Raw genomic sequence first — 20884 nt, forward strand, 5'->3', positions numbered from 1 at the left:
TTTGAGCATGGTGAGGTTATTAATTACACTTTGGACAGTGTTTCAATACACCAAGTCACTAAAAAGATAATTTATGTAGTTCTGTCCTTGATCTGATGTCTGTTAATGTTCTATATTATGTCATGTTTCATGTTTTGTGTGGATCTCAGGAAGAGTAGCTGCTGCTTTCACAACAGCTAATGGAGATCCTAATAAAATACCAATACTGTTCTACCTAACACAGTTGCCGGAGAGGAAAGAAACCACTCTGGGATTTCACCAAGAGGCCAATGGTGACTTTAAAACACTTACAGAGTTGAATGGCTGTGATAGGAGAAATCTGAAGATGGATTAACAACATTGTAGTTACTCCACAATACTAAACTAATCGACAGAGTGAAAAGAAGGAAGCCTATACAAAACAGATATATTCCAAAATATGCATCTGGTTTGCAACAAGGTACTAAATTAATACTGACAAAAAATTCACTTCTTGTCCTGAATATGATGTGTTGTATTGTATTTCCCTAAACATATTACTGAGTACCAGTCTCCATATTTTCAAGCATAGTGGTGGCTGCATCATGTTATGGGTATGCTTGTAATCATTAAGAACTGGGGAGTTTTTTAGGATAAAAAAATAAACGGAATGGAGCTAAGCACAGGCATAAACCTAGAGGAAAACCTGGTTCAATCCACTTTCCTGTAAGGCATCTAGGTGTATCAGGAAAGGAGGAGTCAGGCGCAGGACACAGAGATGAGTAATTCACGTAACTTGACTCAAAACAACAAATGTTCCAAGAAGGAAAATAATCAAGCTCACAAATACAGACCAACTTACAACGAACAAACACGCACAAAACCATGGGGGAACCAGAGGGTTAAATAAGGAACATATAATTATGGGAATGGAAACCAGGTATGTACAATGAAGACAAAACAAATGGAAAATGAAAAGTGGATCGGTGGCGGCTAGAAAACTGGTGACGTTGACCGCCGAACACTGCCCGAACAAGGAGAGGGACCAACTTCGGCGGAAGTCGTGACATTCCCACTAGACACCAAGAGATTAATTCACTCTTCAGCAGGACAATAACCTAAAACACAAGGCCAAATCTACACGGGAGTTGCTTACCGAGAAGACATTGAATGATCCTGAGTAGCAGAGTTACAGTTTTGACTTAAATCTACTTATGGCAAGACCTGAAAATGGTTGTCTAGCAATGATCAAAAAGCCTCTTTGACAGAGCTTGAAGAATTTTGAAAAGAATAATGGGCAAATGTTGCACAATAAAGGTGTGGAAAGCTCTTAAGAGACTTAACTGCAAAGACTCATAGCTGTAATCGTTGCCAAAGATGCATCCACTAAACATGACTAAGGTGTGTGAAAACTGGGTCATTATGGGGTATTGTGTGTAAATGGTTGAGAAGAAAAAAATCTATGGAATCCATTTTGAAGTCAGCCTGTAACACATCAAAATGTGGAATGAGTCAAGGGGTATGAATACTTTCTGAAGGCGGTGTATGTCCAATATGGAAAAATCAATTGATGGGCCACTATAAGTGCTGCAAAATGAGTAGCAACACTTCTGAAACCCGCCCACGTTCGCATACGCTGAGCTATTGCACTATCCAGGGGGTTATTTCAACAGTCTAAAGAGGTTTCCTCTCCGCATATCCTTGTCTGGACTGATAAAGTAGGCCTCAACTAAATCTAGGGTGAACTAAACCTATACTAAACATCAGATCATTGCAGCAGAAATAGTGACGATGAGGAAATGGCAGGCTGGTGAGCTTGAATAGCGCTCAATGCATGAGTGCGACCTTAGCGATTGCATGACCTCGTCAAGAGGTTAAGACCTCTCTTGGTGTAATGGTAAAGATGTCAAAAGAATCCATGTTAGGTATTTGCTTTAATATGAAATTCTGCAAAGGCTGAAGTAGGTCTTGTGTGTGCACTGTAGATACTCACTGAATCTCCCTCCACCTTTACCTATCAGAATTCAGCTTGTAATGGACGTTTTATAATTAGGTGTTGTTTGATGACACAAACAAGGATCAACACAGTACAAGCAGAAAAATGTAAATACTCAAAATAAACAAAACATAATTTTGTCTATACTTGCATAGCTATATACTGTAGATTGAACTAGTTTTATGCAATTGTATGGCTCGTCAAGTGCTTAGTGATAGATCTTTAAACTTTGCGCACCTCATTGAATCATTGCATGCAATAACGGTCATAGATTCTCAACTGACTGATGTTTTTACCATTTTATTTTGTTTATCCTGATTTCACCTTAGAATAAACCTGAACTTCATTATCCCATCGTATACACATGAGATATTAATAATTGAAACAGTGTGCAATCTACTCTGCAAATCCTCCATTGCAAGAAGCAGGTCATAGCATAACTCTAGTCCTGACAAAGAGGACATGTGAGATTGGGAGATGTGGAGCGAAGGGTGCTCCCAATGGCACCCTCCCCCCCCCCATAGGGCCCTGGTCAAAATTAGTCCACTATATAGGGAATAGGATGGCATTTAGGACACAGCGCAGGCCAAGCATCTATTTCAGTCCTTCTCTTTCAGGTTGCATTTAGAAGTAGAGGGAATAGCTTCACTGATTTTGTCCTGCACTGTGTTATCATTGGGACATGACTGAGTGACTGCAGCTGTTTGTTGTTGATGCTGTGCCAGTGCCAGATCCTCTGTTAGGTGAGATGCCTAATGTTGTCTTCATAACGACTTGGGTCACTTCTCAGCATTCCATCACAAGAAAGCATCATTCGTTTTCTCTAAAACCTGCAACATATTAGATTAATAAGTATTATTTATCTCAATCTGTAGTATTAATATTTGTATCTGTGTGGTGTGTGTGTGTGTGTGTGTGTGTGTGTGTGTGTGTGTGTGTGTGAGTGCATGCATGTGAGTGTTCCTCACCTGAGTGCTGTGGAGTGTGACCCCAGGAGTGATTGGAAGCCCATTATGTTTGAGTCTCTCATACCCTGACCTCTCCACAACCAGTAATTTCAACGACGACTCGCTCTTCTTTATCAGCATCACGACGTCCTCAAAGTACTCATTCTCTACATTCTGGCCATTTACCTCCACAACGACATCCCCTTCCCACAGCCCAGCCCTATGTCCTGAGCCCTTTACCACCACCTGCAGGACAAAAGAAAACTGTAGCCATAACCGTGCCACTCATTTCTCATACAAACCATCTGAACACCTGCCTTCCTCATTATAGCAATGCATGTGGAAAACAACACAGCAGATCAACATTGGGAACTTTTGATTGAGGATAGCTGTTACTCGTTAGCACAACTTTGATTGGGGGTGTTTCAAATTGCCTATTTATGTCAGGAAACAATAATAGAGATTACAACAAATAAATGAGCGAGAGATCGATGATAAGGGTGTTATGTTGTTGATGTTCAAAGGAATACCTGGCCTATGAACGTTCCTGGCTCATGTTGAACACAGCCCAGATTAAACCCAAAGCCTGATTCTTCTCTCTCGAGGACACAGAGTCTTGGACAAGGAAGTGAGCCATGCTCATTTTTACTCAGCCCATCCTGATTCTCAGTGCAAGGGGACTGTGTCTTCCTCATCCCCTCCCCTTCTGGCAGACTGTCCTCATGGAATAGCAGGGGAGATAGACCCAACTGCGGTAGGGAACAGAATAGACTGTTTTTGACTGGGAAGGTATTTTTAGTTGACATAATTCTTAGACAATCTTGTATTTGGTGTCAGCATTGATCTAAGCAACATCTTAACATAGTCATCATCTTACTGTAATTTCCTCGCGAGGTTCAATAAAAAATACAATTCAGGAAAACTCAGAGGATCCTACTGACTACAGTATCAATATTCTAACACCAGAACTCGCATGACTCCTAATTTCCAAACTGCACATGACCTCCGTCCACTTACACACCTGCGTGTAGAAGTCTCTTCCGTGTATGGGCATGGTGGTGAGGCTAACCCGGTTGCCACTCTTCCTCACTGTCCTGACAATATCCTCATGCTCCATGGACTCCGAAGGCTGCCCATTGACCGCCAGCAGCAAGTCTCCATCCTGCATGCCAGCCTCTTCTGCTGGACTCCCCACATCCACCTCACGGAGTAGGTGAGCTGGAATGGACAACAAGCAATTCAGCTCAGCCAGCAGGTATAATGTTCATGACTTGTTATAAGCATTGTTATAAGCATGTATCATGAGTCTTTCTAATGTCCTATTACAAGGTTTGTAATGTCCACAGTATGTATTCTATGCAGCATGTTTTCTACGGACTTAAAATGACTGTCATTTAGTTAGGATCATTAAGAGATGACAATAGGATATTAGAAGGTGGTCATAGTAGGTGCTTGTAACATGGTCGTGCATACTTACAAAAAATTGAAGTTTCTAGCAAAAAAAGTGTATTGTTAGATGATGTGTGTGTGTGTGTGTGTGCTGTATGTGTGCCTCATTCTCACCAATAGGCCCCCCTGATGTCAACCTCTCTTGTCGTAATAAGAAGCCGTATCCATCTGACCCCTGGACTAGATGCATCGTTGTGGGTCTGTGTGGCAGGTTGTGAGAGCCGGCCATGATCGGCAAGATTGGCAGTTTCCGTCGGACGTAGCTCGCTTCACTTTCTCTGTCGATGACGAGGACGGTCACATGGACGCTACATTTCTTCACCTGAGCAGTACACAGAGATAAACTTGAGGGAGAAGTGAGGAGCATGCTAGCATGTGCACACACACACACTCACAGACATACTAAGACACACACACACACACATCTGCCATGTGGGTTTGTTTACTAAGAGCAGTTCCGAGAAGGAGGGTCTGTATGCTTACCATTTTACTGATAGCTGAATGGGTGAGCGTTGATACCATGGCACCGTTGATCCACACCAGTCTATCTCCGCTACGCACCCCTGCCCTCTTTGCAGGACCCTCACTTACTGTGCTTAACATGTATTGACCCTTCTGACCTGGAGAGATAAAAAAAAAACAGACACAAACAAACATGTCCACAGAGATCCTCTCTTCGGGAATCAAATCTTATTTGTCACATATGCCGAATACAATAGGTGTAGACTCAACCGTGAAATGCTTACTTATGAGCTCTTTACCAACAAAGCAGAGTTAAAAAGTATGTAAAATAACAGTAAAATAATAATAAAGAGGCTATGTACAAGGTACCGAGTCAATGTGCAGGGGTACGAGGTAGTTGAGTTAATTATGTCCGTGTAGGTAGGGGTAAAAGTGACTGGGCAATCAGGATAGATAATAAATAAAGTAGAAGCAGCGTATGTACGGTGCCTTCGGAAAGTATTCAGGCCCCTTGACTTTTTCCACATTTTGTTAGGTTCCAGCCCTATTCTAAAATGAATTAAATATTTTTTTCTTCCCTCATCAATCTACACATAATACCCTATAATGACAGAGCAAAAACAGGTTTAGACATTTTTGCTAATTTAATACAAATAAAAAACAGAAATATTACATTTACATAAGTACATTTACACTTTACTCAGTATTGTGTTGAAGTACCTTTGGCAGCTATTACAGCCTCAAGTCTTCTTGGGTATGACGCTACAAGCTTGGCACACCTGTATTTGGAAAGTTTCTCCCATTCTTCACTGCAGATCATCTCAAACTCTGTCAAATTGGATGGGGAGTGTTGCTGCACAGCTATTTTCAGGTCTCTCCAGAGATGTTCGATAGGGTTCAAGTCCGGGCTCTGGCGGCGCCACTCAAGGACATTCAGAGACTTGACCCGAAGCCACTCCTGCGTTGTCTTGGCTGTGTGCTTAGGGTCGTTGAATTGTTGGAAGGTCTACCTTCGCACAGTCTGAGATCCTGAGTGCTCTGGAGCAGGTTTTCATCAAGGATCTCTCTGTACTTTGCTCCGTTCATCTATGCCTCGATCCTGACTAGTTTCCCAGTCCCTGCCGCTGAAAATCATCCCCACAGGATGTTCTGCCACCACCATGCTTCACTGTAGGAATGGTCCAAGGTTTCCTCCAGACATGACGCAAGGCATTCAGGCCAAAGAGTTTAATCTGGTTTCATCAGACAAAAGAATCTTGTTTCTCATGGTCTGAGAGTCTTTAGGTGCCTTTTAGCAAATTCCACGCGGGCTGTCTGAGGAGTGGCTTCCGTCTGGCCCCTCTACCATAAAGGCCTGATTGGTGGAGTGCTGCAGAGATGGTTGTCCTTCTGGAAGATTCTCCCATCTCCACAGAGGAAAAGCCGCGCTACAATCCAAAGATTCATAGAAGCCCTTCCAGACTCTCTCCAACTACCCAAGGATGAGGAGTACAAAAATTGGTTAACCACCTAACTGAGGAACTAAATGTAACCTTGCTTAATATCCTAGATACAGTCGCACCCCTAAAAAAAATTGCCATAAGAAACTAGCTCCCTGATATACAGAAAATACCCGAGCACTGAAGCAAGCTTCCAGAAAATTGGAATGGAAATGGTGCTCCACCGAACTTGAAGTCTTCCGACTAGCTTGGAAAGACAGTGCTGTGCGATATCGAAGAGCCCTCACTGCTGCTCGATCATCCTATTTTTCCAACTTAATTGAGGAGAATAAGAACAATCCAACATTTATTTTTGATACTGTCGCAAAGCGAACTAAAAAGCAGCATTCCCCAAGAGAGGATGGCTTTCACTTCAGCAGTGATAAATTCATTAACTTCTTCCATGAAAAGATCATGATCATTAGAAAGCAAATTACGGACTCCTCTTTAAATCTGCATATTTCTCCAAAGCTCAGTTGTCCTGAGTCTCCACAACACTGCCAAGACCTAGGATCAAGGGAGACACTCCAGTTTTTTAATCCTATATCTCTTGAGACATTCATGAAAATAGTAATGGCCTCTAAACCTTCAAGCTGTTGCGTAGCAACTCACTGCCTTCCTGAAGACAAACAATGTATACGAAACGGTTCAGTCTGGTTTTAGACCCCATCATAGCACTGAGACTGCACTCGAAGGTGGTAAATTACCTTTTAATGGCGTCAGACCAAGGCTTTGCATCTGTCCTCGTGCTCCTAGACCTTAGTGCTGCTTTTGACACCATCGATCACCACATTCTTTTGGAGAGATTGGAAACCCAAATTGGTCTACATGGACAAGTTCAGGCCTGGTTTAGATCTTATCTGTCGGAAAGATGTTTGTTTGTGTCTGTGGATGGTTTTTCCTCTGACAAATCAACTGTACGTTTTGGTGTTCCTCAAGGTTCCGTTTTAGGACCACTATTGTTTTCACTATATATTTTACCTCTTGGTGATGTCATTCGGAAACATAATGTTAACTGTATCATCCGTATGTCACTGCTATACGAATGATACACAGCTGTATATTTTAATGAAACATGGTGAAGCCCCAAAATTGCCCTCCCTGGAAGCCTGTGTTTCAGACATAAGGAAGTGGATGGCGGCAAATGTTCTCCTTTTAAACTCGGACATAACAGAGATGCTAGTTCTAGGTCCCAAGAAGCAAAGAGATCTTCTGTTTGATCTGACAATTAATATGATGGTTGTACAGTCATCTAAAAAAAAACTGTGTAGAACCTCAGCGTTACTCTGAACCCTGATCTCTCTTTTGATGAACATATCAAGACTACTTCAAGGACAGCTTTTTTCCATCCATGTAACATTGCAAAAAATCTGAAAGATTTTGTACAAAAATGATGCAGAAATGTTCATCCATGCTTTTGTCACTTCTATATTAGACTACTGCAATGCTCTACTTTCCGGCTACCCGGATAAAGCACTAAATAAACTTCAGTTAGTGCTAAACACAGCTGCTAGAATATTGACTAGAACCAAAAAATATGATCATATTACTCCAGTGCTAGCCTCTCTACACTGGCTTCCTGTTAAGACTAGGGCTGATTTCAAGGTTTTACTGCTAACCTACAAAGCATTACATGGGCTTGCGCCTACCTATCTCTCCAATTTGGTCCTGCCGTGCATACCTACACGTAGGCTATGGTCACAAGACGCAGGCCTTGTCCCTAGAGTTTCTAAGCAAACAGCTGGAGGCAGGGCTTTCTCCTTTAGAGCTCCATTTTTATGGAATGGTCTGCCTACCCATGTGAGAGACGCAGACTCGGTCTCGACCTTTAAGTCTTTATTGAAGACTCATCTCTTCAGTAGGTCCTATGATTGAGTGTAGTCTGGGCCAGGGGTGTGAAGGTGAACGGAAAGGCACTGGAGCGACGAACCGCCCTTGCTGTCTCTGCCTGGCCGGTTCCCCTCTCTCCACCGGGATTCTCTGGCTCTAACCCTATTACGAGTGCTGAGTCACTGTCTTACTGGTGCTCTTCCATGCCGTCCCTAGGGGGGGTGCGTCACTTGAGTGGGTTGAGTCACTGACGTGTCTTCCTGTCCGGATTGGCAGATTGGTCTCCGTCCCAGGGGCAGAGTGGTGCCTGGGAGAAGTCCCGGGGCAGACTGCGCTTCAGGCATTGAGCATGGCAGAACGGGCTCCAGCCCATGATGTCACCAGCAATCCAGTCTATGATGGGATTGTGTCACTGGAGCCAAAAGAATCCCAACATCACAGGAACCTGAGGAGACTTAATGAGCAGGAATTTGATCGTCTCTCTCACACATAGGTTGATGGGGGTGGTATTGTGGGTAACTTGACCTACAGATTGCCCGTCCACTGCTCTAACGTCCATGGGAATGGAGAGGGGCTGAGTGGGGATTTCCAGCTCCGATTCCAAGGTAGCGTCCATAAAGCACTCATCGGCCCCAGAGTTGATGAGTACCCGGAGAGATTTCGATTGGTTCCCCCACAGCAAAATGGCATGAATTGGTGATGCGAGTACAGGGAGAGGAAAAGTTATCCGTATGGCCCACCAGAGTACTCGCTCCTACCGGTGAGCTTGGTCTTTTAGTGGACAGGTGGAGACAAAATTACCAGTAGTCCCGCAATACAGGCAACTCTTAGTGTGAAGCCTTTTTGCCGTTCGGCTGGAGACAGCCTAGCTCTGCCTAGTTGCATTGGCTCGGAAAGAGGTGAATCGGCAGACTTCGGAGACTCTCTTGGGAACTCGGGTAGCCTTGGCTTCTCTCGGTAACAGAGCCATCGGGAACTTCCGGGATGCCTCGGAGGTGAGGTGGTATCAAATCTCCTCTCCTTCCTTCATTCCCGTAGTCGCTATCAATCCGAATGGTCATCCGAATGGTCAATCCGAATGGCCCAGGCTGCAAGCTCGTCCTTTACTTCCTCCAAAACTGTGCAGGAACATGTCGAACAATGCTTCCGGGTTCCAGGCACTCTCAGCTGCCAACATGCAGAAACCCACCGCGTAGTCTGCTACCACACTGCGGAAGTCCGAAGCTAGAGTAACTTCTGGGCAGCTTCTCTCCCGGACAATGGAGCATCGAAAACTTTCTTTACCTCCGCCACGAACTCCTCCAGACTGAAGCATACAGCCGACTGTTGTTCCCATACTGCCGTTGCCCAGGCGAGAGCCCTCGCAGACATTAGCGTGACGAGGTACGCTATCTTAGAGGGGTCCGAGGGGAAGGAGGAGGGTTGCAGCTCGATGATGAGGGAACACTGAGCAAGAAATGCCTGACAAGCGCTCGACTCTCAATTGAAGCATCCCGGGGGAGGTAAGCAGATTTCCCAGTAAACTGGGGTGGCCGGGGAGGCATTGCTGCTAACAGCCAGGTTACTGAGGTGCTGGGAGGTTACAGTCGTGGTAGGCTGCCTAACAGACAACCCCACAGAATTGCTCCAGCAATGTGTTCAACACTTGGTCATGGCGTTCGGCCAAGGTCTGAAACCCTTCCATAAGACCACAAAGCAACTCCTCGTGCCTTCCAATGGTGGCTCCTTGGGAGGAGATGGTGTTGCGGAACTGGTCCGAGTCTGCTGGGTCAGTCATGGCCAGTTCCTAGTATCACGTTTTAGGGAAGACCCAGATGCAGACAGTGTCGAAGTAACATTATTTATTACTAGATCAGGGGGCAGGCAAAATGACAGGTCAAAGGCAGGCAAAGGTACAGAACGGCAAGCAGTCTCAGGGTTAGGGCAGGCAGAGGTCAATAATCCAGTGTGATGTGACAAGGTACAGAACGGCAGGCAGGCTTAGGGTCAGGGCAGGCAGAATGGTCAAAACTGGGAAAACTAGAAAACAGGAACTAGAAACAGACAGGAGCAAGGGGGAAAACACTGATAGGCTTGACGAACAGGCAACAGACAAACAGAGAACACAGCTATAAATACACTGGGGATAATGGGGAAGATGGGAGACACCTGGAGGGAGGTGGAGACAAGCACAAAGACAGGTGAAATAGATCAGGGTGTGGCAGCCTCAGAGCTCTACGGACAATTCCGACCTCATGGTTTCGTTTTTGCTGTGGGACCTTATATAGACAGGTGTGTGCCTTTCCAAATGATGTCCAATCAATAGAATTTACCACAGGTGGACTCCAATCTAGTTGTAGAATAGGAGAACCCTTTTGGTTGCAGGTATAAACCTTTACACAGAGGGTTTTTACATGGAACCCAAAAGAGTTCTACCTGGAACAGAAAAGGGTTCTACCTGGAACCAAAAAGGGTTCTCCTATGGGGATAGCCAAAGAACCCTTTTGGAACCCTATTTTCTAAGAGCGAAGTCAAGATGCTCTCAATGGTGCAGCTCAGGGCCCATGCCAAATATTTGGCATAATCATACTATGCAGGCCTTAACATTTACATTAACTCTGCACAAGATTTTGATATTGAAAAGATGAGAAAGATGCCAGAGTTTGATTGAGTGGCAAACATCTCATCTCTCGACCGTCTCTCGACTAACCCTAAATCAACCTAGGTTGATAACCTGAGTTCAATTCCACAGTCCGCCGTTTCTCAAATTTGACTCGACTCTTATCTGCCTTCCCGTCTCCCCCGCTCTCCTTCCTACTGTTTAGCACATCATCTGCCAAAAAAGATTACGGACTGAATAACTCATAGCTACCTTCAATGGGGATGATGCTGATTCCCAGACCTAAGACAGGGTCTCTGGTGATGTGACACAGCCTGGGCCGGGAACATGTCTCCCCTCGGTAAGCCCTGGTCAGAGCCTGGATGTCCAGTCCCTGGGCCAGCGCCTCCTTATACTCCTCCCCCTTCAGAACCAGCAGGAACAGCTGCAGCCCACATGCCTGGATTCTCTGCACCACCTGTCAATCAGAGCAGAACATGCTGCAGCTACGAAACAAAGACTCTGTTTAGACCAAGTAGGTAAGCCTTGTCCCAGCCAGAATGGTGTGTGGCAGCTTTATGTGCAGAGGACACTGTCGGATGTAGCGTGTGGCAGCTTTATGTGCAGAGGACACTGTCGGATGTAGCGTGTGGCAGCTTTATGTGCAGAGGACACTGTCGGATGTAGCGTGTGGCAGCTTTATGTGCAGAGGACACTGTCGGATGTAGCGTGTGGCAGCTTTATGTGCAGAGGACACTGTCGGATGTAACGTGTGGCAGCTTTATGTGCAGAGGACACTGTCGGATGTAACATGTGGCAGCTTTATGTGCAGAGGACGCTGTCGGATGTAGCGTGTGGCACCTTTATGTGCAGAGGACACTGTCGAATGTAGCGTGTGGCAGCTTTATGTAGCGTGTGGCAGCTTTATGTGCAGAGGACACTGTCGAATGTAGCGTATGTCAGCTTTATGTAGCGTGTGGCAGCTTTATGTGCAGAGGACACTGTCAGATGTAGGGTGTGGCAGCTTTATGTAGCGTGTGGCAGCTTTATGTGCACAGGACACTGTCGGATGTAGGGTGTGGCAGCTTCATGTAGCGTGTGGCAGCTTTATGTGCAGAGGACACTGTCGAATGTAGCGTATGGCAGCTTTATGTAGCGTGTGGCAGCTTTATGTGCAGAGGACACTGTCGGATGTAGTGTGTGGCAGCTTTATGTAGCGTGTGGCAGCTTTATGTGCAGAGGACACTGTCGGATGTAGCGTGTGGCAGCTTTATGTGCAGAAGACACTGTCGAATGTAGCGTGTGGCAGCTTTATGTAGCGTGTGGCAGCTTTATGTGCAGAGGACACTGTCGGTTGTAGGGTGTGGCAGCTTTATGTAGCGTGTGGCAGCTTTATGTGCAGAGGACACTGTCGGATGTAACGTGTGGCAGCTTTATGTAGCGTGTGGCAGCTTTATGTGCAGAGGACACTGTCGGATGTAGCGTGTGGCAGCTTTATGTAGCGTGTGGCAGCTTTATGTGCAGAGGACAATGTCGGATGTAGCGTGTGGCAGCTTTATGAGGCGTGTGGCAGCTTTATGAGGCGTGTGGCAGCTTTATGAGGCGTGTGGCAGCTTTATGTCGCGTGTGGCAGCTTTATGTCGCGTGTGGCAGCTTTATGTCGCGTGTGGCAGCTTTATGTGCAGAGGACACTGTCAGATGTAGGGTGTGGCAGCTTTATGTAGCGTGTGGCAGCTTTATGTGCACAGGACACTGTCGGATGTAGGGTGTGGCAGCTTCATGTAGCGTGTGGCAGCTTTATGTGCAGAGGACACTGTCGAATGTAGCGTATGGCAGCTTTATGTAGCGTGTGGCAGCTTTATGTGCAGAGGACACTGTCAGATGTAGGGTGTGGCAGCTTTATGTAGCGTGTGGCAGATTTATGTGCAGAGGACACTGTCGGATGTAGTGTGTGGCAGCTTTATGTAGCGTGTGGCAGCTTTATGTGCAGAGGACACTGTCGGATGTAGCGTGTGGCAGCTTTATGTGCAGAAGACACTGTCGAATGTAGCGTGTGGCAGCTTTATGTGCAGAGGACACTGTCGGTTGTAGGGTGTGGCAGCTTTATGTAGCGTGTGGCAGCTTTATGTGCAGAGGACACTGTCGGATGTAACGTGTGGCAGCTTTATGTGCAGAGGACACTGTCGGATGTAGCGTGTGGCAGCTTTATGTAGCGTGTGGCAGCTTTATGTGCAGAGGACAATGTCGGATGTAGCGTGTGGCAGCTTTATGAGGCGTGTGGCAGCTTTATGAGGCGTGTGGCAGCTTTATGAGGCGTGTGGCAGCTTTATGTCGCGTGTGGCAGCTTTATGTCGCGTGTGGCAGCTTTATGTGCAGAGGACACTGTCGGATGTAGCATGTGGCAGCTTTATGTGCAGAGGACACTGTCGGATGTAATGTGTGGCAGCTTTATGTGCAGAGGACGCTGTCGGATGTAGCGTGTGGCACCTTTATGTGCAGAGGACACTGTCGAATGTAGCGTGTGGCAGCTTTATGTAGCGTGTGGCAGCTTTATGTGCAGAGGACACTGTCAGATGTAGGGTGTCGCAGCTTTATGTAGCGTGTGGCAGCTTTATGTGCAGAGGACACTGTCGAATGTAGCGTATGGCAGCTTTATGTAGCGTGTGGCAGCTTTATGTGCAGAGGACACTGTCAGATGTAGGGTGTGGCAGCTTTATGTGCAGAGGACACTGTCGGATGTAGGGTGTGGCAGCTTTATGTAGCGTGTGGCAGCTTTATGTGCAGAGGACACTGTCGGATGTAACGTGTGGCAGCTTTATGTGCAGAGGACAATGTCGGATGTAGCGTGTGGCAGCTTTATGAGGCGTGTGGCAGCTTTATGAGGCGTGTGGCAGCTTTATGAGGCGTGTGGCAGCTTTATGAGGCGTGTGGCAGCTTTATGTCGCGTGTGGCAGCTTTATGTGCAGAGGACACTGTCAGATGTAGGGTGTGGCAGCTTTCTGTAGCGTGTGGCAGCTTTATGTGCAGAGGACACTGTCAGATGTAGGGTGTGGCAGCTTTCTGTAGCGTGTGGCAGCTTTATGTGCAGAGGACACTGTCGGATGTAGGGTGTGGCAGCTTCATGTAGCGTCTGGCAGCTTTATGTGCAGAGGACACTGTCGAATGTAGCGTATGGCAGCTTTATGTAGCGTGAGGCAGCTTTATGTGCAGAGGACACTGTCAGATGTAGGGTGTGGCAGCTTTATGTAGCGTGTGGCAGCTTTATGTGCAGAGGACACTGTCGGATGTAGTGTGTGGCAGCTTTATGTAGCGTGTGGCAGCTTTATGTCCAGAGGACACTGTCGGATGTAGCGTGTGGCAGCTTTATGTGCAGAGGACACTGTCGGATGTAACGTGTGGCAGCTTTATGTGCAGAGGACACTGTCGGATGTAGCGTGTGGCAGCTTTATGTAGCGTGTGGCAGCTTTATGTGCAGAGGACAATGTCGGATGTAGTGTGTGGCAGCTTTATGAGGCGTGTGGCAGCTTTATGAGGCGTGTGGCAGCTTTATGTCGCGTGTGGCAGCTTTATGTGCAGAGGACACTGTCGGATGTAGCATGTGGCAGCTTTATGTGCAGAGGACACTGTCGGATGTAACGTGTGGCAGCTTTATGTGCAGAGGACGATGTCGGATGTAGCGTGTGGCACCTTTATGTGCAGAGGACACTGTCGAATGTAGCGTGTGGCAGCTTTATGTAGCGTGTGGCAGCTTTATGTGCAGAGGACACTGTCAGATGTAGGGTGTGGCAGCTTTCTGTAGCGTGTGGCAGCTTTATGTGCAGAGGACACTGTCGGATGTAGGGTGTGGCAGCTTCATGTAGCGTCTGGCAGCTTTATGTGCAGAGGACACTGTCGAATGTAGCGTATGGCAGCTTTATGTAGCGTGTGGCAGCTTTATGTGCAGAGGACACTGTCAGATGTAGGGTGTGGCAGCTTTATGTAGCGTGTGGCAGCTTTATGTAGCGTGTGGCAGCTTTATGTGCAGAGGACACTGTCAGATGTAGGGTGTGGCAGCTTTATGTAGCGTGTGGCAGCTTTATGTGCAGAGGACACTGTCGGATGTAGTGTGTGGCAGCTTTATGTAGCGTGTGGCAGCTTTATGAGGCGTGTGGCAGCTTTATGAGGCGTGTGGCAGCTTTATGTCGCGTGTGGCAGCTTTATGTAGCGTGTGGCAGCTTTATGTGCAGAGGACAATGTCGGATGTAGTGTGTGGCAGCTTTATGAGGCGTGTGGCAGCTTTATGAGGCGTGTGGCAGCTTTATGTCGCGTGTGGCAGCTTTATGTCGCGTGTGGCAGCTTTATGTCGCGTGTGGCAGCTTTATGTCGCGTGTGGCAGCTTTATGTCGCGTGTGGCAGCTTTATGTAGCGTGTGGCAGCTTTATGTAGCATGTGGCAGCTTTATTTGCAGAGGACACTGTCGGAAATAGCGTGTGGCAGCTTTATGTAGCGTGTGGCAGCTTTATGTAGCGTGTGGCAGCTGTATGTAACGTGTGGCAGCTTTATGTAACGTGTGGCAGCTTTATGTAGCGTGTGGTAGCTTTATGTAGCGTGTGGCAGCTTTATGTAGCGTGTGGCACTGTCGGAGACATTGTAAGAGAAGAGGTTCTCTCAGTTCTGACCCACATGTGATGAAGCAGACGCACATTACGTACAGAACTCACATCTGTGTGCCAAAGCTTTAAGAAACGTGTGCACAGTGATTCCACTGACATAACGGTACGTCTGGTTCTCACCCTCGGGAACTCCATGTTGTCGACAAATTCCTCGTTGACCTCCAGCACACGGTCCCCGTCCCTGAGCCCACTGAGCGCTGCAGGACTCCACGGATCCACCTGGCGGACAACATAGCCCCGGCAGCTCCTCTCCATTCGCAGACGGAAGCCAAAACTCTGGCCCTCTTTGCACTTTATCTGGCACAGGCGGGGTACCGGACTGGGGTCTGGCTCTGGAGGGCAAGACAAAACACTGCCATTGACATAGCATGGACATTGTGTGTGGATACCTAAAGAAGTCAGGTTTATCTTGATTACTATGATTGATGAACTAGTGTTCGTCAGACCATCTTCCATGCGTTGGGAAATGATGGATGATTTTGGATGTGTTCGTTCTCAAACCTTACCCGGGTCGTCTGAGATGATCAAGGCTGGATTGTCGATCCCCTCTTTCGGATTAAAGGTGAATCTTTTGAGTAAGGAAAATAAAAAAAGTCAAAGTTTAAACATGAATTGGCTTTAAGGATGTGTGTTAAGGACATATTCGATAATGTCCTATTTTGTATTATGACAATTGTCTCTAGTCCAATTAGTAGCCATCAAAACAAGAACAAAAAAAACTTACCTTGGAAATTCCATTGCATCCTCAAGACCTAGAATGACAGAAAAAAGAAAAATCCCTCAAGTTTGTTTTCTCTGCAGTAATGATTCCAGGAATGACCTTCTCCCTGTGGCTGTGTGTCCTTGGTCCAAACATCCAGGTTACTCATCTCCAAATGAAATCCGGTGCCTTCAGAAAGTAATTAGGCTGTAACACAACAAAATGTGGAATAAGTCAAGGGGTATGAATACTTTCTGTGTGTTCCCCATGCCCTGTCCGGACACAATCAAAGGTGATCATTAGCTCAAATATTTAACGTCTCTCCAACATCCAGCCCTTCTACTTTTCTATGTTTAGCTGTACAGTAAATGTCCTTACGGATTACTTTGATGAATGAATCGTAGTGAGAGAAAAAAAACCTGTGACCCGTGTCACAGCATAGCATTTGATAGGCACAGTCAAGTCATTCATTACTTATTAATGTAATGTCATTCTAAGGTTTGGCTTAGTCTTTCCTCATGAATATCCTAACCTGGCCTAATGACTAACATTAGGATGAGGAGGATACTCACACTCACACGCCCCAGCATGCCAGTCCTTATACAAGCATTTCCATTTCTTATTTGCATACAGAATTCATCCCTACCCTTCCTGCTCGACTGTTACACACACACAGACACACACACCCACATTCAACCTCTTGGCAAGGAGAGGTCTGTGCAGGCTGTCAGGTTGTTAGTGGTGATATCTGCAGTGTCATGTTCCCAGCTATCTGCTGACTGTCATTATTCTAGCTGTGGAGGGACCGGACAGCTTTTATCACAGGGCTTTTATTAAAGGAAGGCTGCCTTTTTTCTATTATAGGTAGACCTAGAAAGGACTGGCGATGTTGTATGTTGACTATCAACATGTTTATTTTGGGTTCAGCAGTCAATGTAGGCTAGCATATTCATGTATGCTGAGGGGGTAGCAGTTAACAATTCATTATTCACCCCCCCCCCCAAAAAATGTACAGTCTTCATTTTCATTTTTAGAATCAAACAAGTTACTTCGTAGCACTGTCACACAACACAGAAGGCTACCTTTAATCACCAATGATTAAACACACTTTAGAACACACTCACAAGGCTATTGTAATGCACAATGCTATTTGAATATACAAATCTCATATTGTGCACTCTTTCTAAAGCAAGACCATGCCTTGTGAAACGTAGAAGCATGTCTGTGTCTTGACATAGACAACAATAGAGACTGGTCTTGGGAAAGGCCTTGCACCAAAACGTATACATTGAACATTATATCCTCTTGTCCTTGTGTGTAGATGTAGAAAAACAGACTCTTACCCGCGGTGCACCTCGTGGCTGCTGTCTGTCCTTGTGTCTGGACGTCCTCCTGGCTGCCTGAGGTTGTGTGGAGGTGCAAGGTACACAGCAGATTGTGACGTTAAGATTCCTCTGTATGTCAGCATTTGAGACGGTAACTCCTTCTTCCTCCACCACAACACTAGGCCTCCTAGGGCTTAATGTTTAGCTAACCTGTGACCAGACCTGGTAACCCATCACAACACTGAACACTCCCCAGGTTTCTTAGATAAGTGCTATCATAAAATGGTTTACGAGCTTAAACAACTTTAAGCTGATACCAACAATTTGACAATATTGACTACACTGTTAAGGCCACTGGGGGTCATGGGTGCTACACTGCAGGTGAAAAAATGGTGCAAAACGTTGGTGGTTGATTAGTGGCACAATGAGACGAAAACAGCAATGAGCCTATCTGGAAATTCTATGAGGATCTAGGTTAGCCCTCTGGTTTCAATGTGTTGGTGCGGGGACCTTGAGTAGATCATTGTCCATTCTAAACCTGATGTAATTCATTTCAAAATATACATACTGTAATGACATTGATTTGGACTTTGAAGTTCATGGGTGATCTTCAATTCATTGAATCAAAGTGCACATTACTTCTCTATATTGTGGCAAGAGCAAAAAAGTAATCCTATTGGTCAATAGACTATGATTATTATTTTTTTGTAAGCAAAGGAGGTTTGATGATGCAGCACAGCACATCCTGCATTGAATACATTACATGCAACACTTAATGTATTTTCAAGTATCAATCCATGTTGCTCCATTTTATCCAGTGATTGTTCCTAATTAAAACAGCGAAACACTCATTAATGAGCCCAAACACAACACATTTCAACACATTGTAACCTACTTGAATATCTCTTAAACACCAACAGACATACTCAAGCAAAAAAACAGGGAGAAGATACAAAATACTACAAATGTGGAACACAGAGTACACAAGGAGACCCAAAACAAATATATCTACTTGCATAATAGGGTATGCGACACCTTCCTACGTAGGCTTGAAAAGGACTCTTTCAGTTTCACACCATTATATGTTATTCAATCAATTTTGCATAGATTTGGCTGTCCCACTTCTCACATGCTAAAATTCTTCAAGGCTATGGATACGTGGGCTTATGCTATGGTTGAAAGTGGAAGACTTTGTACATACTGAATGAATACTGAATACCGCACATTGAACATGACGGCCTCTTCTATGTCACCACCACATCAGTCAGTCTTCAGGACACCATCACCACCACCATCACCAGGCTTACGGAGGCTCCGGCCTGGCCTTCAATGGCTCAGACTGCTTGGATTATAAAGAGCAGACACTCGTGGAAACTCAACTTTAATGCAAGTGACTGCTTGGACTACAAAGACCAGGCCTCCTGGAGGTTCCAAGTCTTGTGAGGAAGACCAGGGGACTCATGTCTTGTGATTGGTTTACTTTTTTTTCTCCCTTCTGTATTTTCCCTCCTTCCCTATTTGGTTTCCTCACTCATAATTTGTTGATTTTTAAAGAGAAAAAAGTATATGAAGTTTAAAAAGTAACAGCAATTATAGTTTGTATGGACAGAAGCTCATTGATTGGACTAATTTTTATTATTTTCAAAATTAAATGCAGCCATCATGGTAATTAAATCAACACAACCCACAAATATCCCAAAACAACTTAAATCCCAAAATACTTATTTCACCACTATATTTTTGCAAGTTATAGGCAGGCGTACAAAACGTGCATACAAAATAGTTCACACACACAACGTTCTCAAAGGTTCTCAGAATTGTCACCAACAGATACAGTCAAACAAAATGAAGGATCATGGCTCATGTTAAAATTCCCAAACATTGCTTTTCCATTATTTGGCACTCTCGTCAGTCCTTGTCGGGATCTTCTTCAGTAGTAATCGCAGGGTCTGCCTGACGCCGTTCTCCACCCTGCGGAAGTGCATCGTTTCCCAGAAGCTTGGCGCCTGCTGCCTGCCCCCACTCCAGGTCCCAGTGGAAGATCTGCAGCTGTTCCCAGACGAGTTCCCGTTCCCAGACGAGTTCCCGCTCCCAGGGCGAGGCGTTCTTACTGTTGACGCTCAGGATGGGGTGCCAGTCCTCCGAGATGTCCGAGCATTCGGTGACGGAGGCCAGCACCTTCACGCGCCGCCTCGTGCCTCCCTGCTCCAGTGGGACTTCTCGCACGTACAGGGACTGTTTCCCCACGTTGCTGAGAGGATTCGGGTAACCTACATATAGACACATTCATGTGGTTATTGTTATTCTTAGTGTTACTTTGGATTATTACTTTTTATTTGAGCCTACTTGGTAAATATTTTCTTCTTGAACTGCACGGTTGGTTAAGGTCTTGTAAGTAAGCATTTCACGGTAAAGTCTACGCTTGTTATATTCAGCGCATGTGGCAAATAAAGTTTGATTTGATTCAAACGCCACTTCATACAGAGACGATACATAAGTGCATGATGAAAAGAAAATAGCCCAAATAAAATACTAAAGAAACCATAGTGGTCGAGTCACGTAAGTTCTTTTTTTTTAAAATAGGGGTCTGCAGCTGTTGGCCCACGAGCAAAATCTGGCCCCCACAGAATAATGATATGCCCCACTTAATCCCATTTACTGTAATTCCAGGACATGTTGATACGGTGATGATTAGTTTACTGCACAGTGTGGATGATCAGGTGCTCACTGCAGGCGTACACCAGGGTCAGAGCAGCGTTGTCCCCGATGTTGTTGTAGGCCACGTTGAGCTCCTGCAGGCCAGTGTGCTTGTTGAGCCTCTCGGCAAGCTCGCGGGCCCCTGTATCGCCCATGCCCATGTGCATCAGGGACAGCTGTCCTGAGAGACTGGTTCCCTGGCAGGGTGTCCAGCAGACAGCGAGCCCTGGACTTCAACAGGGGGGTTATAACACAGGCTACAGAGGGACAGTCACAGGACACTGTATCAGCATTCAGACTGGACAAGTGAAGACTGGTTGAAACAGCATATCTGTTAGTTAGACATTAGACCAACACTCGTTTGGACAAGTTGTCTATCTTCATACATTAAACATCTTATTTGAAGTGTAATGTGTGCAAGTTCTTACATAAGAGAAATTGCCACTTTCTGACCAAAGCAAATTAATAAATAAGGCAATATTTATTTAAAGCTTTAATTATACTGAAGTTGTAAATTCCTTTGATGAGTCAATATTATTATTACCATTGTCTACCTTTTGAGCCATAGAAAAGGCAATAAGGCCATAAACCTGGTAAAGAGTCAGCGTCTTAATGTAGAGAACTAATAGTACTGTTGGGGTTAAGTAGTATATCTTTCAGGAGAATGCAGGACTCAGGACCCAGGCTATTAAACTGGAGACAACAGAGAGAAAAAAAGCATACACAGCTATCACAAACACATGCCCACACACGTGTTAGCCTGCAAACCACGAACCTCCAGGTACTGTCAATAGAACAATAAAATATAATAA

General features: G+C 45.6%; 1 protein-coding gene across 1 annotated transcript; it reads right to left on the reverse strand.

The window, feature by feature from the left end:
* Positions 1 to 1873: 1873 nt before the first annotated feature.
* nherf4a (NHERF family PDZ scaffold protein 4a) lies at positions 1874 to 17524 on the reverse strand. Its single transcript, XM_020502737.2, has 11 exons — positions 17394 to 17524; positions 16075 to 16257; positions 15857 to 15918; positions 15471 to 15682; positions 10972 to 11176; positions 4834 to 4970; positions 4465 to 4672; positions 3923 to 4119; positions 3432 to 3650; positions 2923 to 3147; positions 1874 to 2784 (listed from the first exon to the last, which is right to left on the reverse strand). The coding sequence occupies exons 2-11, from the start codon at positions 16086 to 16088 to the stop codon at positions 2752 to 2754; spliced, it is 1512 nt and encodes a 503-aa protein (XP_020358326.1). The 5' UTR covers positions 16089 to 16257; positions 17394 to 17524; the 3' UTR covers positions 1874 to 2751.
* Between the last annotated feature and the right edge of the window lie 3360 nt (positions 17525 to 20884).

The sequence above is a fragment of the Oncorhynchus kisutch genome, linkage group LG15 (assembly GCF_002021735.2).
Source record: "Oncorhynchus kisutch isolate 150728-3 linkage group LG15, Okis_V2, whole genome shotgun sequence".
In the NCBI taxonomy this organism is placed as follows: Eukaryota; Metazoa; Chordata; class Actinopteri; order Salmoniformes; family Salmonidae; genus Oncorhynchus; species Oncorhynchus kisutch.

What these genes read in the sequence shown, in the direction of transcription:
- nherf4a (XM_020502737.2), bottom strand. An exon ending in GACATCAGGGGGGCCTATTG is followed by an intron (nt 4,120 to 4,464) that starts GTGAGAATGAGG and finishes TGTCCATTCCAG; the next exon opens with CTCACCTACTCCGTGAGGTG. An exon ending in TCACACTCCACAGCACTCAG is followed by an intron (nt 2,785 to 2,922) that starts GTGAGGAACACT and finishes AATATGTTGCAG; the next exon opens with GTTTTAGAGAAAACGAATGA.